The sequence below is a fragment of the Triturus cristatus genome, chromosome 12 (genome assembly GCF_964204655.1).
Source record: "Triturus cristatus chromosome 12, aTriCri1.1, whole genome shotgun sequence".
Taxonomy (NCBI): Eukaryota; Metazoa; Chordata; class Amphibia; order Caudata; family Salamandridae; genus Triturus; species Triturus cristatus.
In genome coordinates this window covers 83821894-83842477 of record NC_140595.1, presented here as the reverse complement: position 1 = coordinate 83842477, position 20584 = coordinate 83821894, and the positions used below count along the sequence as shown (strand labels likewise).

At 49.9% G+C, this 20584-nt stretch overlaps 1 protein-coding gene across 1 annotated transcript in view; it reads right to left on the bottom strand.

Annotated features, from left to right (window-relative positions):
* Nucleotides 1-3669: 3669 nt before the first annotated feature.
* Nucleotides 3670-20584, bottom strand: part of DCST1 (DC-STAMP domain containing 1) — a 249222-nt gene continuing 232307 nt past the window's right edge. Inside the window, exon 20 of the mRNA XM_085637022.1 lies at nucleotides 3670-3924. Coding sequence (XP_085493148.1) covers nucleotides 3670-3924 — 255 coding nt within the window. The remainder of the gene's footprint in view (nucleotides 3925-20584) is intronic.

The following is a 20584-nucleotide window of genomic DNA, read 5'->3' as shown; positions in this document are numbered from 1 at the left end:
CAGAAAGGCTGTAATGGTGGCGGGTGGGTGGGGGCATTGGCTTGCCAGTTTCGGGCAGCCCCCACCCTAAAAAACTGAAAACAAATCCCTGGTGTATAGTGGGCTTTCTGCCCCCCCGAAGGGGCAGATTAGGGGCCAATGCCCCATCTGCCCCCTGGGGGGGTCAGAAAGACTGTGATAATTGGGGGGTGGGGTGGGGGCATGGGCCTGCCCGTTTTGGGCAGCCCCCCCACCCCTATATTTATTTTTTTGAAAATTCCCTGGTGTCTAGTGGGCTTTTTGCCCCCCCCCCCCCCCCCCGGGGGGCTAAAAGACTAAATAATGCCCAAATTATTTGGGGGGGAGCAAAGGCCCTTGCCCAAGGGGCCGCTCCCCCCTCCCTGGTGTCTAGTGGGTGGATCCCTGCTTGGGGATCGCCCTCCTGTGGCGATCCCCAAGCAGGGATCCACTGGGGAGTGGTACCATTGGCAAGGGGAGATTCTCCCCTTTCCATCGATACCTCTCGTCTTTCTATGTGCTCAGGGGGCTGAGATAGCCCCCTGAGCACGTACAAAGTGAAACCTGAAATGAGCCTCTTGGCTAATTTCAGTTTCACTTTCACTGTAATGACGCCGGTGCGACGTGCGCGCCGATCGTCATTACAGTGGTGAGGGGGTGGGGGGGGGGCCTCGGGAGCTGGGGAAGCTCTTCCCCAGCTCCCGAGGCTATTTGCAGTAAAAGGGAATCCCTCTGGTGCCCGCACCAGAGGGATTCCCCAGGGAATGCCTCATGACGAGCTGGACTCGTCATGGGCACAGCGCGACTGTGCTCCATGACGAGTCCAGCTCGTCATGGGCACACAAGGGGTTAAAGAAAGTCTGAAAAAGAAACCCATGGTATATGCCCTTGCATTAAGTGCAGCTATATGGCTTTAGTGAATTACCAAGAGTTTACAGAAGTTGGACAAGAAATAGTACTCTTAGCAAATATTTGGGAGCTGCATTTTAGCATGAGCAAATATGCATGTGTAGATTTGCTCAATCGAAAATCTGAGTGTATGCAAGTTCACTTTCCCTCCAACCACTTTTTTCTCCAACTTTGGAAGGTTTACGTCTGCTATTGTCGTAAATTACCAACATTTCTCAGTATGGGAAAAGATTAGAGAAGAGTTGTTGGAAACCTTAAAACATGCAAGTTAATAGGTTTGGACAAACTCAAAAGGGCACTCTAACCCTGGAACTATTGCTTTCCACTACCTCCAGCCCCAGTATGTAGGTCTGCTGAAACGTGGCTGAAGGGGATTGCAGGTACTCACACACTACTATGGTATAAGCCCTGGCATAATCAGAATGGCTATATCCGAGCTCTTATATAATGAGATTACTGCCATACTTTGTCACTGCACCACATGGCACCAAAGGGACAAGCGGATTTTGTTACTGGACAAGTAGATTTATGAAGCAAACTGCCCCATGGCCAAGTAGATATTTAATTAAATTCCACACCCCTGTCCATTGTATGATGTGTGATTATTAGTGCTGTTCTGTTTTTATTTTGCGGGGACTGGCCTACAAGAACCTGTCCCCAAACCCTCTGGATAGAGAGTCTCCAGCATGTATTTGTGTCTCAGAGTGTACTACAGAATTTGAAAGGTAAACCATGATATTCTGTGTGTCTCAAACCTTGATAAGCCACCGCTGTATATCGCAGCTATATTTTTCTTCGGGTTGTAATCACACTCATACATTTCATACCAGCAATATGTAAGTGCATAACCCTTAGCCAATGGACGTGGTTGGTTTAATTCTTACTCCTCAGGGGCAGGTTCTTTTTCCGAAAGTGATCTGGATGGCATGCCTGGGAACCCTGGACCAAACAAAATATTTGCTATGTTTTTCAAAAAGAACTGGCACATCTTGTCAGGCTTACTCCATAAAGCAGTGGTTTATGCAGGGTCCTATTAGTAAAAGTAACCTGTATTCCGCGGGAGACCGCGAAACGATCTGAGTAGGAAGTTCTCTACATTTTTCATACTGGTCGCACGGCAAAAAGGAGGCCATAGTTTACCTTAACCCCTTCCATGCTGCGCAGATTCCGCCGCTGTGCTGACGGAATCTTGCGCGGGCGGGGTCATGACGGAACGGTTCCGTCATGAGCACAGCTCAACCGTGGCTCATGACGGAACCGTTCCGTCATGAGCACCGAAGGGGTTAAGGATGTGAATAATTGAGGTAAGAGGTCAGCCATACCAAACGGGGAGAAGATTGACATTGGGTTGAAGTGCAAGGTAGCACAACTAGTTTTGATTTGTCATATGACCGCTTGCAGGACTCGGGCTTAGCAAGAACTGCTCATGGATACCCTGAACCATCCTAGACAGGATGAAATGGTTCTAAGTGAAAGCTACATGAGATATTTTAACACAGAGGCAGCATGGATGTAAACAGATCTTCTGCTGCAATCATGGTGTACTTATGAACACGAACATACTGTGCATATACAGCTGATCATGCAACACAACTTGCTCCACACATTCAGCATCATACCACAATATAGACACAGTGGGGTGACTGAGCATGCTGTTCATGAAGAGGGCCTGCCAACACCTCCTAAAGGGTGCAGGTGAAAGTTATGTGCCCCTCACTAAAATCTCAGATGAAATCAAGCATATGTCTCCTTACCTTTTTTGAGGGGGCAGTTGCCGTCCTACAGTATGAGTTAAGGTGCAGTTTGGATGTAGACCCAGTTCAGTACAAGCATTGAGAAAGCCAATAGGTCTTGCCTATGAGACACTTTGCCAACTGTGTTTAGTCAACGCGTACATCAGGGTGGCTGATGTGCAGCATGGCTGAAAATAAAGTATAAAAGAGTGCAATGACACAGCTGACGCTTCATTTTGTAGGTGCACGCTAAACCGGATTTGCGTGCCTAGAAAATTATAGAGCATTTTCTTTTTATTTCCAAATCCAAAATGGTTAGTCCCATGAAAGCTGCATGCGCTGCATTAGGCAAGACCTCTTGTGCTGTGCTAGTGAAGCATTCAAAATAGCTTGGACACTACCAGTGGACCAAAGATGTTGAGTTCATTGGAGAATAAAACACAGCGTCGACCAGAAAGTCATAAAAGGTCAGGATAGTCCAGCTGTCATCAAAGACGAATACTTTAGTTTCTATTTCCAAATTTAGGTGTAGGAAAGGGGACGCCTGCTAAAATGGAAAGTGAGAGTTTCATTACAAGCTGGGGCTCTCGGGATACATTTGCTGGAACGGACTCTGTCCGGTCATGTCATGTCTGGATTTAATCTGTCTTAGCCCTTCATTCATTCAGATGCTCATTTGTGACTGTCTGCAAATGTCCAAACTTTTCTTTAGGCCTAATGCGACAATGTCTCAAAATCCTTGGAGAGACGGATGGACATTAAGATTGGAACACGCGTGAAATACTCGACACTCAGTGGGAGATGCGTAAATCCACACATCCACCTTTTGGGACCGTATGAGGGCTATCTGAAAACCGAGAATGGCACGTAAGAACCAAAAGCAATATTTATTGCAAGATGTTACGTATACAAAGTTTTATTGAATGATCATCATGGAAGGATATGAGAGGAATAGGTTCTGCTGTGCATGTGCAGAATCAGTCTTTCCAGTTCCAAGACCCTTCTTTCCTTAGAAGACCATTGAAGATCATCATCCACCGTACTGGAATTGTTCCTCGAAGTCGCTCTCTCCAGATATGAAGTCATCATCTGTTTGGGGCAGGCAGGCATAGCACACCTTACCCATATCCGCCCAGCACGGCAGGCAGTAGACGGCCTCACATTCTGTGTTCTGGCACACCACAGAGTTTTTGTTCTTCTTAGCCCTACACACGATGCAGCGTTCACGTTTGAAGCACTGAATACGGGCGAAGAAGCGGTGAAGAGGGCCAGCAGAACCAGTTTTCTACACCGTGAAGATGAAGGGGAAATCAATCAGAAATTAGTATTGCTATTGATTTATCTGTTAAACATCTCAAGCAGACATACCAGATATAGGACTTCTTTTCACTAGAATGTTCGTCATAGGTGCCAGAGAGCTGTATCCATGCCAGACTTTCAGAATATCCCCTGAAGAAACTTTTACATGCTATCAATCTAAATGGAACTAATTGAAATAGTCTGGGTATCCTGGGCATATGGCATGGATTCTGCCTTTTAGACCTACACACGGACTATCCTTTTGTAAATTGTAATCAGCAGCCATTGCATGATCGGTTGGTAGTAACAAACTTGCAGATTGTGAGCCGCTAGTGAGACAATACTAAAAAAACATCAGTTATATCCATGGTGAGATGGAACATTTCCTTTGACTCTTGGCCTACAACCAAACTTCTCCAGAACATTAGTGCAGTGCTGTACTACCAGATGACAAAGCAGACAGGCATACAAATGTTAAATAATGATTTGAATATAGCTAGAGCACAGCAAAAACAGAATTTGTCTCTAAGATATCTGTACTACCTGGTTTTATGACTCTACTCAAAGTTACCTATGTAATCACTCTCCGAAAGGATGAAATATTGAGCCGTTTCCGTGATTCAAACCTGTGACCTGCAATCTTACTGCCTAATCAAGACAAGGCCCCTCTAAGTCTTACAGTGGGGCATTGGCATGAGACAGAAATGTGAACCATCCACGAGTCTCATGCCCCACTGACCACCATAGGCTTTAGACTGACTGGGGCCCCACTGAAAGGAGGAACCTTCCTACACTGCAAGGGCTGCAGGGTCCTTTAATGCACCCCAGCTATGAGATTCTTGGGTGGTACCAGTCTTTGTTAGCCCAACATTATCAATTGTGGATTCCGTTGCTCCTACCAGCTAGAAAGGCAGGTCTGCCCCACAACCATACGTTCCCATATTGCGTTAAGATAGTGAGTAACTTATGTTTCTGTCAAATGTAACAACTGCCCTACACAGATAGTGCACCTGGTTGTGGACAACACCACGTGCCCTCTCTATAGGGACATATCTGCTTTCAGGATTCCTCCCATGAACAAGTTGGCTGAGAGGCATCCTATAGAGGCACGTCTTAGTTTCAGGTAATTGATAGTTTTTGTCAGGAGAAAGGTAGTAATTCCCATGTGTGGATCAATACTGTGGTCAGTCCCTGAGATAGGTCTACCCAGTGGAGTGAGAACACCTGCCACACAAGGAGCTATATTCTTGTCAAATCTAGAAAAACCTCAGACAGAGTGAACATCAGTTACACAGAGATCTTTGTCATGTTTAGATTTGGACAACTGTATTTGGCTCAGAATTATTAAATGATTTGTATGCTTTGCTTGGATTAGGGGTTAAGCTTAGCAAAGTATTGTGCTTGCTTTTTGCTTGTAAAAAAAGATGACGCTTGTTAAGGTTTTCATGCTACCTTGGGCACCAGTTGCCAAAGTGATTGCCTGCAATCATCCTGTTAATTCATTATATAATTTCTCTTCTGATGCCTTATGGAGTTTGTGTGCTTTGTTTTAATACAGCCGCACTTAAAGTCATATTGTTTTAAACCACGTTCTCCGTGGCTGGACTGGCTGTAGCGGGCTCCAGGTATTTCCTGGGTGGGCCGGAGGGGTTGGGGACGGTTTTGTGCTCACTGGGGCTGGTTTTGTCACTGGGGGCCAGTTTTGTAGCAGGCCTGCAATATCTCCCCCCTGTAAGAAAAGTGCCCACCCCCACCGCTCACGGGAACAGTCGAGCAGCAGCCTGCCAGCTCTGGTTGCTGTTCCCATTCCAACCCTGATAGTCTCAATTTAATGTAGTTACTAATAACCAGAACCACAAGTAATACAATCATACGTCATGTCTTATCTTGCCAGTACATTAATTATAGAATTAGGATAATCTACTCATTAATCTGCTTTGCCACATTGTGCCAGCTATGTATTGCCAAGCCTCCACACTTATGTGGCAGCCACCTTTCAAGCCAGATTAATGTGCTAGTTTTCAGCCAGTTGAGGTTTACAGGGTCTTGCTTTCTTGGGTTCTGGGTATGGCTGTACTTCAGTCCAGGCTCTGTGCTTGGTTTCCCTGGATGCTCAGCAGAGACTCCTAAGTATAATTCATAGTTATACTGATCCTTTTTATCGTGTGGCTTTACAGCATAGCTGTCACCAGACAATTATGTGAGAATCACTAGGAGAAGGCTTTAGCTCCGCCCACATGAGAGCCAGAAGTACATGTTTTGATTGGATAGAAGTTGTGTGCTGCCAGAAAAAAGTGCTTACCCTCCACAGAGCTATGATAATTTTGTTTATTTATCCAGCTGCCTAAGCTTCAGCTTACAGGGAAACACACATGACATTGTAATGCTGTTAAATTGTCTTAAACAATTAGATAATTTATGGTGTTTTTCTCTGGCTGCGGCACTGATGGGAGTAGGGCAGTCATTAAACTACATGGACGTTTAGGTCTGACCAGACAGTGCTGCTCATCTGATCTTTTAACCTGCACCAACATTATCCTAAAGTTCTTTACTTCCACACAAAATCCATATCCATTCTCATTCTATTTACTTGGAATGCTTCACAATACCATTCTCCATTTTTATAGGAGACCAATTGGTGTTGCCACTGCTTGTTTCTTGTTTAGGTGTTAAAGCTTCAACCGCAGCTCTTTCACCCTTTCCAACTAAACCGATAATTACTCAGTTGCAGTTTATGGCATTGCTTGTCAAATAATATGCACTGCTGTTAGCATTAAGTTCATTTTTAGTTAACCAGTATTTTTATTCAGGACTCTGCACATTTACATTTCTTTTAATGTCTTACTTCTTGCAGCATTTGTTCCAGTAGCTGTTTGTCGTTACTTGGGATAGGAGCAGCTTTGTCATTTCTTTTGTAAACGCTTTCCGTTATTTGTTACTACACATTCATAATCTAGGTTCATTCATTCTTGTGTGTGAAAAGAATAACGGTCCATAAAAGTGAAACTCTATCCCAACGCATACACCATGTGTGCCATTTTCACACTCAATGCCACATCCTTGCTAAAAGGCTAGTCCCAGTACTAGCAATAAGGGCTTCTATATAAACTTGTTGTTTGCTTGATTTTTTTTTTTTAGTTTTCCAAATGTGTTTTTTTTTTTTTTAACACAAAAAAGAAAAACGTTTCTGAACAGGCGCACTTTGGGGTAGTCCAGAAAGCTAATACCTGTGCTTAATACTGGCGCTTCCCCCACCCATGTCATCACTGCCCGTCTGCACTTTGCGTGTTGTTGACTTCATGCCCTTTACTGCCCCTTCCCCATTTGAGAATAGTGATCAGCCTCTTTCTGGCATCAAAAATTGTAGAAACACCAGGGTGGTTATAAACCTTTTCAGAAACCACGCTCAATGACCCCACAGAGTATTGGTACCATTATTTTGGGATTAGCCTACACCATCAGCCATCTGTTTTATGTGGTTTTGCACAGGGTGCTTGTTCTGGACAGAAAATAGATGATCTGAGATGTAGAAAGTGCCATACATTCCAGTGTGAAAATGCTGGAAATGTGCGGGTGCCAATGACATCAGGCAGGCCATAATACTAAACAGCCTCCCAGACATGGGTGCAGAAATCTCACTACTCCGCCATTCCCACTGTGCAGCAGGCATGGAGTAATATAGTGCCAAAAGGTGGTCATAATAAGCTTTCCATTTGGCACTAAGGTTGCAGACTAAATTAAAACGCACCATTTAGAGGCATCAATAATATTTCCTTCCTTTTTAGGTCTAAAGTAGGCATCACATGCGCTGTCTCTTAAAGTCATTTTGCTGACTGTCAGTGGGCTCACAGTCCCCCTGTTGCTTACCATTCATTGACTCCATTGTCCCTCTCGTGGCTACTTCTATTAATTCACCGCTTGGTATCTTAACTTCATTTTTACATGGCCAAGTACTTGTGTTTTTTCACTGCTTGTCTTGTCGGAGCTACGTTTTTCTTCTTCAGACAATCCTTACAAGTTCACATTTTTTAATTTTTTTATATACCAGGTTGCATACTATAATCTTTCTTTTCTTCAATTCCCCAATACGTTAAACTCCCGATTTTACTTTCTTTATTTTTCTTTATTTATTAGATTGAAGTGTGTGTGCGTGTACTTTTCATTTTTTGTCTTTTAATTCTTTATGCTTTCCTAGCATTGTCACCCCTTTGTTACATTTCCCACACGTGATCTAAATCAGCGTTGCAGCACAAATTACTGTGTCAATAACAGACCATCAGACTTTTGGTGTCGCTTGAGAAAGGCTAAGTAATCATTTGTTGTCGCAATCACACATGCACGCAATAACAATTACCTTCATTTTTGTGTTCATTATGCAGTTGCGGTTCCTCCGCTAAGGCGGAGCAGCAGCGCCTCACTGCTCTCAGAGCAGTGCAAAGGAAAAATAAAACGATAATAACAGAACATTATTATCATTTTATTTTTAGTATGGAGCCAGGTTAAGGCTGGGAGGGGCTGGGCTAGCGTCTGAGGGAGGAGAAGTGGTTGGTGCACCATAAGTGCACATGACTGTTTGGTCGGCCATCTTGGGCCGGCCAAACCGTCATGCGCACTTAGTATATTCTCCACCCAGCTGTATTGCACATTCTCCACCCAGCTGTATTGCACAATCTAGGTGGAGAGCATGCACAGGCTCCCACTCCCTGTCTAAGCACAGAAGCAGGCTGCGAAGGCCAATCACAACGCTTTGGTCATGCTGGTGACAGCAGTGTTGTGATTGGCTAGGGGAGTCTGAGCCAGGCTGCTTCTGGGAGCCAGGAAAACAGCGAGGAGGTGGGAGAGGCTGGTGACCAGCAGATAAGCCTTCTTTTTTAAAAAAAAAAAAAGTTTTTACTAACCCGTCCTCTGCCACCGTTCCCTACCAGCCCCCACTGTCAATGTTTCATTTAAGGGTAGATTTTTTTTTTTGATGATCAGTTATATTGATTTTAAAAATTCACAAAACAAAAGGAAAATGGACATTGCAGCACAGGTAATCATCATAGTTGAATTCAAATATCCTGACCATGTGGTCAGTTCATATACATGCGTGGAAGAAATCTGCAGGTGCTTGCCTACAGCGTGTACGCTCGGAGACGCGCAGGCCTGCCTTAGGGAGATGCTCCGGGGTGAGAGAGGCAGTACCGGGGTGAGATGGGCAGTATGCAGGTAGTAAAGTTGAATTAGCTGGAATTTTGCAGAGGTGGTTATGGTCTTGGGTCATTAGTGCGTCCCGCCAATCTTCATCCTCTAAGGGGCCCAGCCATTGCTCCTATCTGAGTCGGAGCGGGTTGGATGATATGGGGCGTTGTTAGTGAGGGTGCGGTATATCCGCGATAGGCCACCGTTACCCATCATTATTTGCGCCTCTGGAGGGCTAAACTCAGGGAGCACGGTGCCTGTGGAAATGTGTGTGCTAAGGGCGGGTCGCAGCTGGAGATGTATAGAACTGAGAGGTGTGGAGAGCATAGCGCTTTTGTAGGTCTTCTTTTGTTCAGGTGTGGCCACTCGCCCAAATGTCACCCAGTTGTGATATACTCATGTGATCCCAACTCCTGAAGCCTTCCAGTGCCGCCACCTCACTCAGCCATGTACCCTGCCAAAGAGGCGTCTGTTGTGTCCGTTTGTTGTCCCAGTCTATATCTCGAAGAGCTGATCGCCAGGCCAGCAGTACCGCCCGAGTCACTGTCTGGAGTGTTTGGGGTATTGGGCAGCCGTCTAAGACTGATTGAATGCGGGAGATGTCCATGTCTCCTAGCTCAGTTTTGTATGCCAGATCAGACCAACCCCCCCCGTGAACCAGTCACAGATGACGAGCAATCGGGTGGCTAAGTAATACAGGTAGAGGTCGGTCATGCCCATGCCTCCATCGAAAGGAGGGATTTGACATCAAGTTAGGGCTTTGCGTGGTCTCCAACCTCCCCATAGAAACCGGGTAGCCATGCTATCAATTTATTTGAACCAACTCCGTGGAAGGGGGTGTTTTACATGATATATAAGAAGCGGAGGAGGATCATCATCTTGAACAGCACGACCTTCCCAAGCTGGTTTAGTGGTAGTTTTTGCCAGTGACGGAGATCATTTTTGGCTTTTTTAACAAGGGGGTTGATATTTAGTGCCCATTCCAGCACTGGGAGCAGCGTGACCCATATGCCCAGATATTTAAATGATTGTCACCTAATAGGGATGGTTGATTACCAGTCAAAACAGTTGGTGGAGAGGGACGAGTCGATTTTTGCTGGGTGAGGCCGGAGATTCGCTCAAAGGGTTGGAGGATTTGGAGACGTCTAGGGCCTGAGCGGGCTGGGTCTGCCAAGAAAAGCCAGACGTCATTCGCGTACAACACAATTTTATCGATGTGGTGACTGCCCCATTCCTGGACCTGGTCATCTGCACGAGGCTCCATCGCCAAAGCGAAAAGGAGAGGTGAGAGGGGGCAGCCCTGCCTTGTACCTCTACGATTCTGAAAGGTCTCTGAAAGAGCCCCGTTGACTAGTACTCTTGCTCTGGGGTGGGAGTACAGGACCCTGATCGTGTCGCGGAAGTGTTGACCCAGACCCATCATTATAAGCTTGTCTTCCAGGTAAAGTTGACCGTGTAGAAGGCCTTTTCGAAGTCGACTAGGATGAGTGCAAGATCAGGGTTAAGCCTTTGGCGGTTAGCAAGGGCCAAGTGGAGGTGTTGCAAGCCGTGTCTGGTACTTCGCGCCGGCATAAAGCAGCATTGATCTGGGTGGATCAGCTTATTTAAGAGCGAGCGTAGACGTTGAACAAGGATCGTGGCGTATATCTTGATTTCAGTGTAAAATAGAGAAATCGGATGGTATTCTGTACATGTTGATGAGCGGTTGGGTTTTGGGGATTACTACAATCATGGCTATATCAGTTTCGGGGGGGGGGAGGATCCGGTGTCCACGGCATGCTGGAATAGGGCAGAGCGGTGGGAAACCAGAAGGTCCCGCTAGGCGTAATTCTCCTAGGCGAGTCCATCTGGGCCCGGTGTTTTGAAGTGATCGCAGCATGGACTTCTCCAGGGGTAAAGGGAAGGTCCAAGTCAGCTGCCTCGGATTGTGTTAAGCAGGGAAGGCGGACTGTCTCGTGGTGGAGCAAGCCTGTAAGGGAAGCCTCGGGCCTGGAGGAGGAGTACAGGTGAGCATATCAAGCAGCAAACGTTTGTGCGATTGCAGGGGACATACGCTGGATGGCTCCAGTAGGGTCGCGGATCTCGGCGACTCTGCGATTAGCTAAGGGGTAGGAGGCCAGCCTGTGCAGCAGCCTCTCGTTTTTGTCCCCCACCCATAGACGCGAGTGATGGAAGAGCGCCAAAGCAATTTAGCAGATTCCTGCGAGATTTGCTTGATTTCTTCTTGGATTGCTGCAAGTTGTCTGTATTGAGTTTCGTCTGGGGATCTGGCGAGGCTGGTTTCCAGACGGGTTGCTTGTACCTCCAAGAGAGTCAGCCGGGAATTTTGATTTTATGTGCTGCGTCCGAAGTAGACCTTTGGCCACTCCTCTAATGGTGGCTTTACCTGCCTCCCAGAGGGTGCCTGGGGATGGGACCGAGCCGATATTAGTGAGGAAGTATTGACGCAGTTTTTTTCCAATACCTTTTTAATCTCCTTGCTTTGTAGAAACCAGGCGTTTAAGCGCCATAATGGGCGGAGTACGCCAGGGGGTTCGCCCAGATGCATAAGTAGAGGTGAGTGGTCAGAGATATTTCTGTGTTGTGTGTTACTCTATGGCAGTCGGGGGAAGGTATGAAGTTCATATCAATTCTTGCCTGTGTGTGGTGCGCTGCTGAAGTATCAGAGTAGTGGAGAGCCTGTGGGTTCCAAGTTCTCCACACATCAGAGGCCTGACATGGTCGCCCAATCGGTCAATCTTTTTGCATGGGCTATGCGAGCAGGAGAGGGAACGCCGATAGTCAAGTGTTGGCTGCATGACCGCATTGAAGTCGCCACCTAATATTACCTGGCCTGGGGGCAGAGTAGAGATTGTCAGGTGGATCAGTGATAGTGCAGTTGTAGCTGGCGGGATATATATAGAGATCAAGTTGAGAGCTCCCTTCCAAGGACCCTGATAAGGTGATGGATCAGCCCTGTGGGTCTCCTCTAACATGAGTGGGGAGCCACCCCCTCGCAAAGCCTGAATGCCACACCCTGTCGAGCCCATGCCGTGCAAGAAAGGGACACTGGGGACCCAAGAGATGGGTCTCCTGGAGCATGTCTTGTGGCCACCAAGAGTGCCAGGCTTTGTGTGGACGAGGGCCAAAGAAATAAATCTCTGATTTTTCAGAGTTACAGTTTAGTTGATTACAGCTAAACCACACGAAGACTTCAGCAAGGCAGTTCTTTATTTTGGTCCCATTGAAATCACAGTCCTTCTCGCACGTGAACAACAGTTGAGTGTCGTCCGCGTATGACACTATTTTAGTGCCATGCTTCTCGGCTAGAGGGGCCATGTACAAATTAAACAACGTGGCACTCAAAATCGATCACTGCGGAACCCCCACATTCAAGGGTGGGATTTCTGCCGAAAAAGGTGGTGCCCAGACTGTTTGATAGCGGTTACTGAGGAAGGATGTCAGCCACTTTAACACCGTGCCTCCAAACCCGCCCCCCTCCAGTCTTTGCAAAAGTCGCTTGTGAGGGACGGTATCGAAGGCCGCGGAGAGGTCTAGCAGCACCAAAACCGCGTTTCCACCTCTATCCAACGTGGCTTTAATCGTCTCAGCAACCTCTAACAAGGCCGTATCAGTACTAAAATTGGCTCTAAAGCCAGACTGCAGAGGACAACGCTCTCTTACACCCCAGTCAAAGTTTGTGATAACTTCGTTCACGTATTTCTCCAAAACCTTGGAGAAAAAGGGCAGGAGGGAGATAGGCCTGTAGTTGCACAATGACTGTTTTCTTCATTTAGTTTTCCTGCATAATTTTCTTTAAGTGTGTGTATGAACCTTTGGTGTCCTTGGGAAAAGCTAAGCATTTATTGTTTCACTCACACATGCGCCTACATTTGTGCACGTACTGACAGCTATTGCCTTCATGTTCGTTTTCTTTGTTTCATTTTTTAGTCCCTTTTATTGTACACAGCATTTATTCTTGCATTTAAATGTCGGTCGATGTTTTAGGCACCAGCATTTTCAGTGACTTGCCCAGAATTATAGTATGTTGAGCCAGTGCAAGGACTCTAACATGGTTCCCCGTCTCCAAAGTCACCAGCTCCACCCATAACCTTACACATAACCGTGCTGAGGACGGCTTTGCAAGATGCATGCTGAATTACTGATAAAGAAATATATTTGCCTTTTTCTTCCAACATGGCACCTTTCAATTGTAAAGAACACCATCAACGCTTGAAAGAAGGGTCATACACAAGCTGCTAAGGTTCCATACCCGTCCTGATTGGCGCCTCTGTGTTTAAAACACCTGCTTTATACTCTTAAAACAGGCAGCTAAAAACAAACTGCATCCTAGTACGGCAATCCCTTCACTTTCTTTACCTCATGAGTGTCCAACTTTGGCCCACAAGGCCAGTCGTTAAGGGCACAATAGTATTCACCTAGAAACGCGTATCCATTTTGCTCCTTCCTCTTCAATTACAAACATTTTCAGATTTTTTTCAATTGCTTACTTTACTACTTTTTCTACTCTTGACCAGAAACGACTTCTTGTTGCAGCCAAGGGGAAAGCAGTCATTGCTCTTTTACTCGCACATACTTTCCAATTTGTGCAATGACCGCTACGGCCTTCATGTTCCTATCCTATACATTACATTTTTTCTGGATTACTCCCCTTTTTCATCCACAGTGCTTTATTTTCTGAAAATATTTCTAGCCACTTCATGTTTTTTTGGTTGTTGAAGCAGTCCATAGGATTGCATGTGTTTGTAGACCGTCTCCCTCATGTGCTTCTCTCCCTCGCCTCCATTTTACTCTCTCGTACCCTTCTTTTGTCCCCCTCAAAGTAGTTGCTTCCCACCCTCCTGCGCTCAATCAACAATCAATCAGGTAATTATAAGCGCACTACTCGCCCGTAAGGGCCTCAAGGCGCTGGGGGTAGGGGGGGGGGTTTAGCAGATCCATTCAGCCGAAGAGCCAGGTCTTGAGTCTTCATGAAAGTGTTAAGGGAGGTGGTGCGTCTGATGTCCACCGGTAGCTCGTTCCAGGTTTTGGCTGCGATGTGGGAGAACGCTCTACCGCCTGCTCTCTCTGTATGCACTGGGTTTCAGCCAGTGCGAAGTTTGAAGATTGGAGGTTTCTTTTGGGTGCATGGAAATTTATTCAGTCGTTGAGGTATTTGGGTCCGGTGTTGTGTAGGCATTTGTAAACGTGTTGAGGATTTTGAAGGCGATTCTCTTCTCCAAGGGGAGCCTGTGGAGTCTCCGTAGGTGTTGGCTGATGTGTTCGTGCCGGGGGATGACTAGGACGAGTCTGGCTGCGGTGTTCTGTATTGTTTGTAGTATCTGAAAGAAACACGTTCGTTAGATTCCTCACCTTAGAATATCCCCAGGCGTCAGGCTGGATCCGGAAAGATTTTTGCAGCAATACCCATTGCGCGTCGGTAGGCGTCGTCTGCGGCTCCGCGTCAGTCGTCGGCGTCATGCGCCGGAATGACGTCGTCGGAGTACTTAGACGCCGTCCTCGCGCGCTGACGTCAGTTCTTCTTTCTTCTGCACCAGTAAGCGCCGATCCGGGAAGAGCTTACCCCTAGTCAATTTTTAACTAACTTTTTTGGTCGACTGTTGGTGCCGGTAGGATGCCTGGTTTTAAAGCCTGTGACACCGGTCATCGACTGATGTCGGTGACGGATCACCATCGCCGGTGCCTCTTCTGCCTGGGGGCCGACCACGACGCGGACTCGTGCCCCGGCTGTCAGGCCTTGACATCGAAGGCTAGGCGGGAGCGATCCCGCAGCTTCTCGAGCTGCGCCACTCTGCTCGAGGTCCCGGTCCAGGAGGAGGTCCAAGGACCGGTCGCGGAGCCGCAGTCATCGACATCGCTCTTCGGGTAAGTCGAAGCACTCCAAGAAGCGACATCGCTCTTCGGACTCCGTGCGACTCGGCCGAGGGTCAAGGTGGTTCCACCCCCGCGGCTCCGTGTCTGTCCCCATACCCTCCGGTCCCTGGGACTGACGCGACGCCGGCGGAGATCAGTGCCTTCCTCTCGGCCATGAGAGGCCTGGCTCCGCCGTCGACGCCTGCCGGCGCGCCTTCGGGCCCCGCGGACTCGACTGGGCGACCTCGCGTGCCAGCGGCTCCGGCCCCGACGTCGCAGGTCCCCGAGGGATCCAGACCTGGATCTCTGTCGGCCGACCTTGTCACGCCTCCTCCGCCGGCGCCGACCCCGGTTCCACCACCGGCGTCGTCCCCGGACGACGCCGTTCCCCTGTTTACCCCCATTCCGGACCCGACGCCGGCTCGGCGTCGACCGATGCCGGCGCCGCTGGATGAGCAAGTAATCTACCGTCCGGCTCCGTCCCTTCCTCCTGTGTATCAGGACTCTGATGACGGGGGTGACTGGGAGGGATCTGAGGATCCTCTGGCCAGACAGGCCTATCTTTCTCAGGACTGGGCAGACTAACTGGGGGATGCCAGTGGTCTGGACACCTCCCCGGACGCTGGTTTTATCGCTCCTCCGACTGTGGCGTTGGAGGAACGTGCAGCTTTTTCAGTGGTGCTGCGCAAAGCGGCCGAAGCCCTTTGGCTAGACTTGCCTGCTGTGGCCGTGAGGACTAACGTCCTCACTGAGGTGCTTCAACCGACGGCAAGCTCCACATAGCCTCTGCTGCAGTTTAATGAGGCCCTCGTCGACATTCTCCAGGGCACTTGGTCCAAGCCCTTCACAGTACCTCCTGTGGATCGGAACGTAGCCCGGCGCCACCGCCCTGCTCCGGGCGACCCCAGTTTCCTGTCCCAACACCCCACCCCTGAGAGTCTGGTTATCCAGGCCTCTACGTCCCAATCCTCCTTCCCGTCCGCTCCTCCGGACAGGGAATCCAAGAGGTTGGAACAGTTTGGGAAGAAACTGTTCTCGTCCCTGAGCCTGGGGCTGCGGTCTTTGAACACCGCTTGCATCTTGGACCGTTACTCCCACTCTGTGGGATGCGGTGGAGGACGTGCTGCCCCTGTGTCCGGAGGAGGCCCGGACACGTCTCTCCCAGGCACTTGCTAACGGGCGAGATGCAGCACGACATGCCATACGGTGTGGACTTGACACCACGGACTCGCTGGGTAGGGCGATTTCCACCACAGTGGCGCTTCGGCGTCACGCCTGGCTGAGGTCCAAGTCATTTTCGGGGGATGTCCAGAGTTCCCTCATGGACATGCCCTTTGATGGCACTCGCCTTTTTGGTGAGAAGGCAGACAGTGCGCTGGCTCGGATCAAGGACTCCTGGGCCACGGCCAAGTCCTTGGGTCTTTCGGCCCGCGGCCGCATACTTCCGCCTTTCGTGGCCAAGGAGGGGGCGCCTCCTCACGTCCGCCCAGCCACCGGCCGCAGAACCAACCTGCACGCGGTTGTGGACGTGGATTCCGCCGAGGCGGTACTGGAGGTCAACGTGCCGGTCAGTCCACATCCACCCCGGCAGCATCCACCTCAAAGCCCTCCTAGTCCGAGCTTTCAGGCCCATTCCACGCCAGTGGGCGGCAGAGTTCGCCATCACCTGCTCCACTGGTGCTCCATCACGTCGGACTGGTGGGTGCTGCAAATTGTCCAAAGGGGCTACTCCCTCCCCTTCGAGACGACCCCTCCAGCCATGCCACAGCTGAACCACCGTATGTCGGGGGATCATTTGCATCTTCTACGAGAGGAAGTTTCGGCCCTCTTGGCCAAAGAGGCCGTCGAGCGCGTTCCTGGGCCGGAAGTAGGTCGTGGTTGCTATTCCCACTACTTTCTGGTTCCCAAGAAGGGCAAAGGGGGCCTACGCCCGATCTTGGATCTCAGGAGCGTCAACGCCTTCCTCCGGAAGGACCGTTTCAAGATGCTCACCTTAGCTCAGGTTCTGGCTGCTCTAGACCCTGGAGACTGGATGGTAGCGTTGGACTTGCAGGGCGCTTATTTCCACATCCCCGTCCTGCCGGCCCACCGGCGTTACCTGCGGTTCACGGTGGGTCAGGAGCACTTTCAGTTCACCGTGCTCCCCTTCGGCCTCACTAGTGCCCCTCGGGTGTTCACGAAAGTGATGGCGGTGGTCGCAGCTCATCTGCGCAGAGCTGGGGTCCCAGTCTTCCCCTATCTCGACGACTGGCTGTTGAAGGCGGACTCGCCCCAGCAAGTCGTCTCCCACCTCCAGACTACGGCCGATCTCCTGCACTCGCTGGGGTTCTCAATCAATGTGCCGAAGTCGCACCTGAGTCCCTCCCAAAAGCTCCTTTTCATTGGGGCGGTTCTCGATTCGGCGCAGTTCTGGGTCTATCTGCCGGAACAGCGGGTCCGGGACATTCAGGCCCTGATTTCCATCTTCCGGCCTCTGTCCTGGGTTTCGGTCAGGTTGGTGCTGCGGCTTCTGGGGCTGATGGCCTCCTGCATCCTGTTGGTACCTCACGCCAGGTGGCGGATGCGGGCTCTGCAGTGGGACCTGAAGTTTCAGTGGGCCCACCATCGAGGCAACCTGTCCGACCACGTCTTGATCTCGGAGGGCACTGCGAACCAGCTGTAGTGGTGGCTCACGAATCGCGATTGGGTCAGCGGCAGATCCCTCTCCTTACCTCAACCGGAGCATGTCGTAGTGACGGATGCGTCCCTCCTGGGATGGGGGGGGCCACATGGGAGAGGTGGAGATCAGAGGACTCTGGTCTCCAGCGGAGACTCGGCTCCATATCAACCTCTTGGAGCTGAGGGCGATCCGACTTGCACTAAAAGCCTTCCTTCCCTCTGTCCGGGGAAGTGTCGTGCAGGTGTTCACGGACAACACCACCGCCATATGGTATTGCAACAAACAGGGCGGGGTGGGGTCCTGGACCCTTTGTCAGGAGGCTCTGCGCCTCTGGACATGGCTGGAACATCAGGACATCACCCTGGTGGTTCAACATCTGGCGGGCTCTCTGAACGCCAGAGCAGACTAACTCAGCCGCCGGTGCATGATGGATCACGAATGGCGTCGGAACTCTGAAGTGGCGTGCAGTGGGGAGAGCCTTGGTTAGATCTATTTGCCACCGAAGAGAACGCGCAATGTCAGCAGTTCTGCGCGTTGGAATTTCCAAGGCGGCACTCGCTCGGAGACGCTTTTCGTCGCGAGTGGAGTTGCGGTCTGTTGTACGCCTTTCCGCCTATACCACTTCTGCCCAGAGTGCTGAAGATCAGGCGCGACCGGGCCGTAGTCATCTTGGTGACTCCGGATTGGGCACGAAGTTACTGGTATCCCGAGCTACTCAGTATGTCCATCGATCCCCCGATACGTCTGCCTCTTCAGGAGGACCTTCTGTCGCAGCAGCAGGGGACGGTCCTACACCCGAACCTGTCCAGCCTCCACCTCCATGCGTGGAGATTGAGCGGCGACAGTTGATGCCATTTGACTTGCCTCCTGAAGTCTGTGATGTCATTCTGGCAGCCAGGCGTCCCTCCACAAAGACGGTATACGCCTGCCGGTGGAACAAATTTGTGGCATAGTGCACAGCAAAGGCTGTGGATCCCCTTTCCGCCCCTCTTTCTGAGGTCCTCCTCTTTCTTTGGCCCAGCAGGTCTCTGCTCTGGGCACCTTGAAGGGTTATCTTGCTGCAATCTCTGCTTTTTTAAGGCTTCCTGGTCAGCCTTCTCTTTTCAAGTCCCCTGTTGTCTCCCGTTTTCTGAAGGGCATTACTAATATGTTCCCTCCTGTTCCATTCGTAATGCATCAGTGAGACTTGAACCTTGTTCTCACTTTTCTGAAGTGCGCTCCCTTTGAGCCCCTTCACAACTGTCCACTTCGTCTACTGACTCTGAAAACTGCCTTCCTGGTGGCTATCACCTCCCGCTAGGCGGGTGAGTGAGCTCCAGGCTCTGTCAACTAAGCCTCCCTTCCTTTCGGTTCATCCGGATAAGGTTGTCCTCCGGACACGTCCTTCTTTCCTTCCTAAAGTATTAACTCCCTTTCACATCGGGCAATCTGTCACGTTGCCTATCTTCTTTCCGCCTCCGCATCCTTCAAAAGATGAAGAGAGGCTCCACCGCCTGGACCCAAAACGTGCGCTGTCCTTTTATTTGGACCGCACAAAACCGTTCCGGGTGGACGACCAACTTTGTTGGATATGTAGGAGCTAAGAAGGGTAAAGCTGTGCACAAGCGGACCATCTCGCGATTGGTCGTGTTGTGTATTAAGATCTGCTATTCCTTGGCGAAAAAGGTCCCTCCTGTTGGGCTGAGAGCCCATTCCACTCGGGCCACGGCGGCGACAACTGCCCTGGGACGGGGAGTCCCCTTGCAGGACATCTGTCAGGCGGCAACTTGGGCTTCACTGCACACGTTTGCCAAGCACTATTGCCTGGACAGCCAAGTCCGGAGAGATGGCCACTATGGCCGTTCTGTTCTCCAGGACTTTCTGGTGTGATCTTGGTTCGCAGACCCACCACTGGGGTTGGTATTGCTGGGGTATCTATTCTAAGGTGAGGAATCTAACGTGTTTCTTTCAGATGAACAAGTTACTTACCTTCGGTAACGATGTATCTGTAAGAAACATTAGTTAGTTAGATTCCTCACCGACCCACCCAGCCTCCCCGTTCTGCGACCGGACATCTAGGGTTAAGGTTCTCCCTTTCAGGGCCCTAGATATTTTGTCACCAGTGTCGGTCTCTTCCATGGCTCTGCGTCCCTGGCGCAGAAAGCTATGTATAAGAACTGACATCAGCGCGTGAGGGCGGCGTCTTAGTACTCCGACGTCATGCCGACAACTGACGCGGAGCCGCAGACGACGCCTACCGACGCGCAAGGGGTATTGCTACAAAAATCTTTCCGGATCCAGCCTGACGCCTGGGGATATTCTAAGGTGAGGAATCTAACTAACTGTTTCTTACAGATACATCGTTACCGAAGGTAAGTAACTTGTTCTTACGGAGTAGGGCCTTGTTTATGCCAGCATAGAGCGCGTTTCCGTAGTCCAGTCTGCTGGTGATGAGTGACTGGGTGACTATCTTCCTTGATTCGGGGGGGATTAATTTGAAGGTCTTGTGGAGGATGTTGAAGCAGCTGGAGTTGACGAAGTTGACCTGTCTGTTCATGGCGAGGGTGGAGTCTAGTACGATGCTGAGGTTTTTGACGTGGTCCGAGGGGGTCGGTGGGCTTCCGAGGGCAGTGGGCCACCAGGTGTTGTCCCTTGCTGAGGGGGTGGTTCCAAGGGCGAGGACTTCGGTCTTCTCTGCGTTGCGTTTTAGGCAGCTGTTGGTCATCCAGACTGCCACGTCTTGCATCCCTTTCTGGAAGTTGAGTTTTGCGGTGGAGGGGTCTCTGGTGAGGGAGAGGATGAGCTGGGTGTCGTCTGCGTAGGATGCAATGTTGAGGCCGTGTTGTCAGGGGGGCCATGTAGATGTTGAAGAGTGTCGGGCTCAGAGATGACCCCTGTGGGACTCCGCAGGTATTATCCATGGGGGCTGAGAGGAAGGGTGGTAGTCTGATCCTTTGGCTTCTTCCAGTGAGGA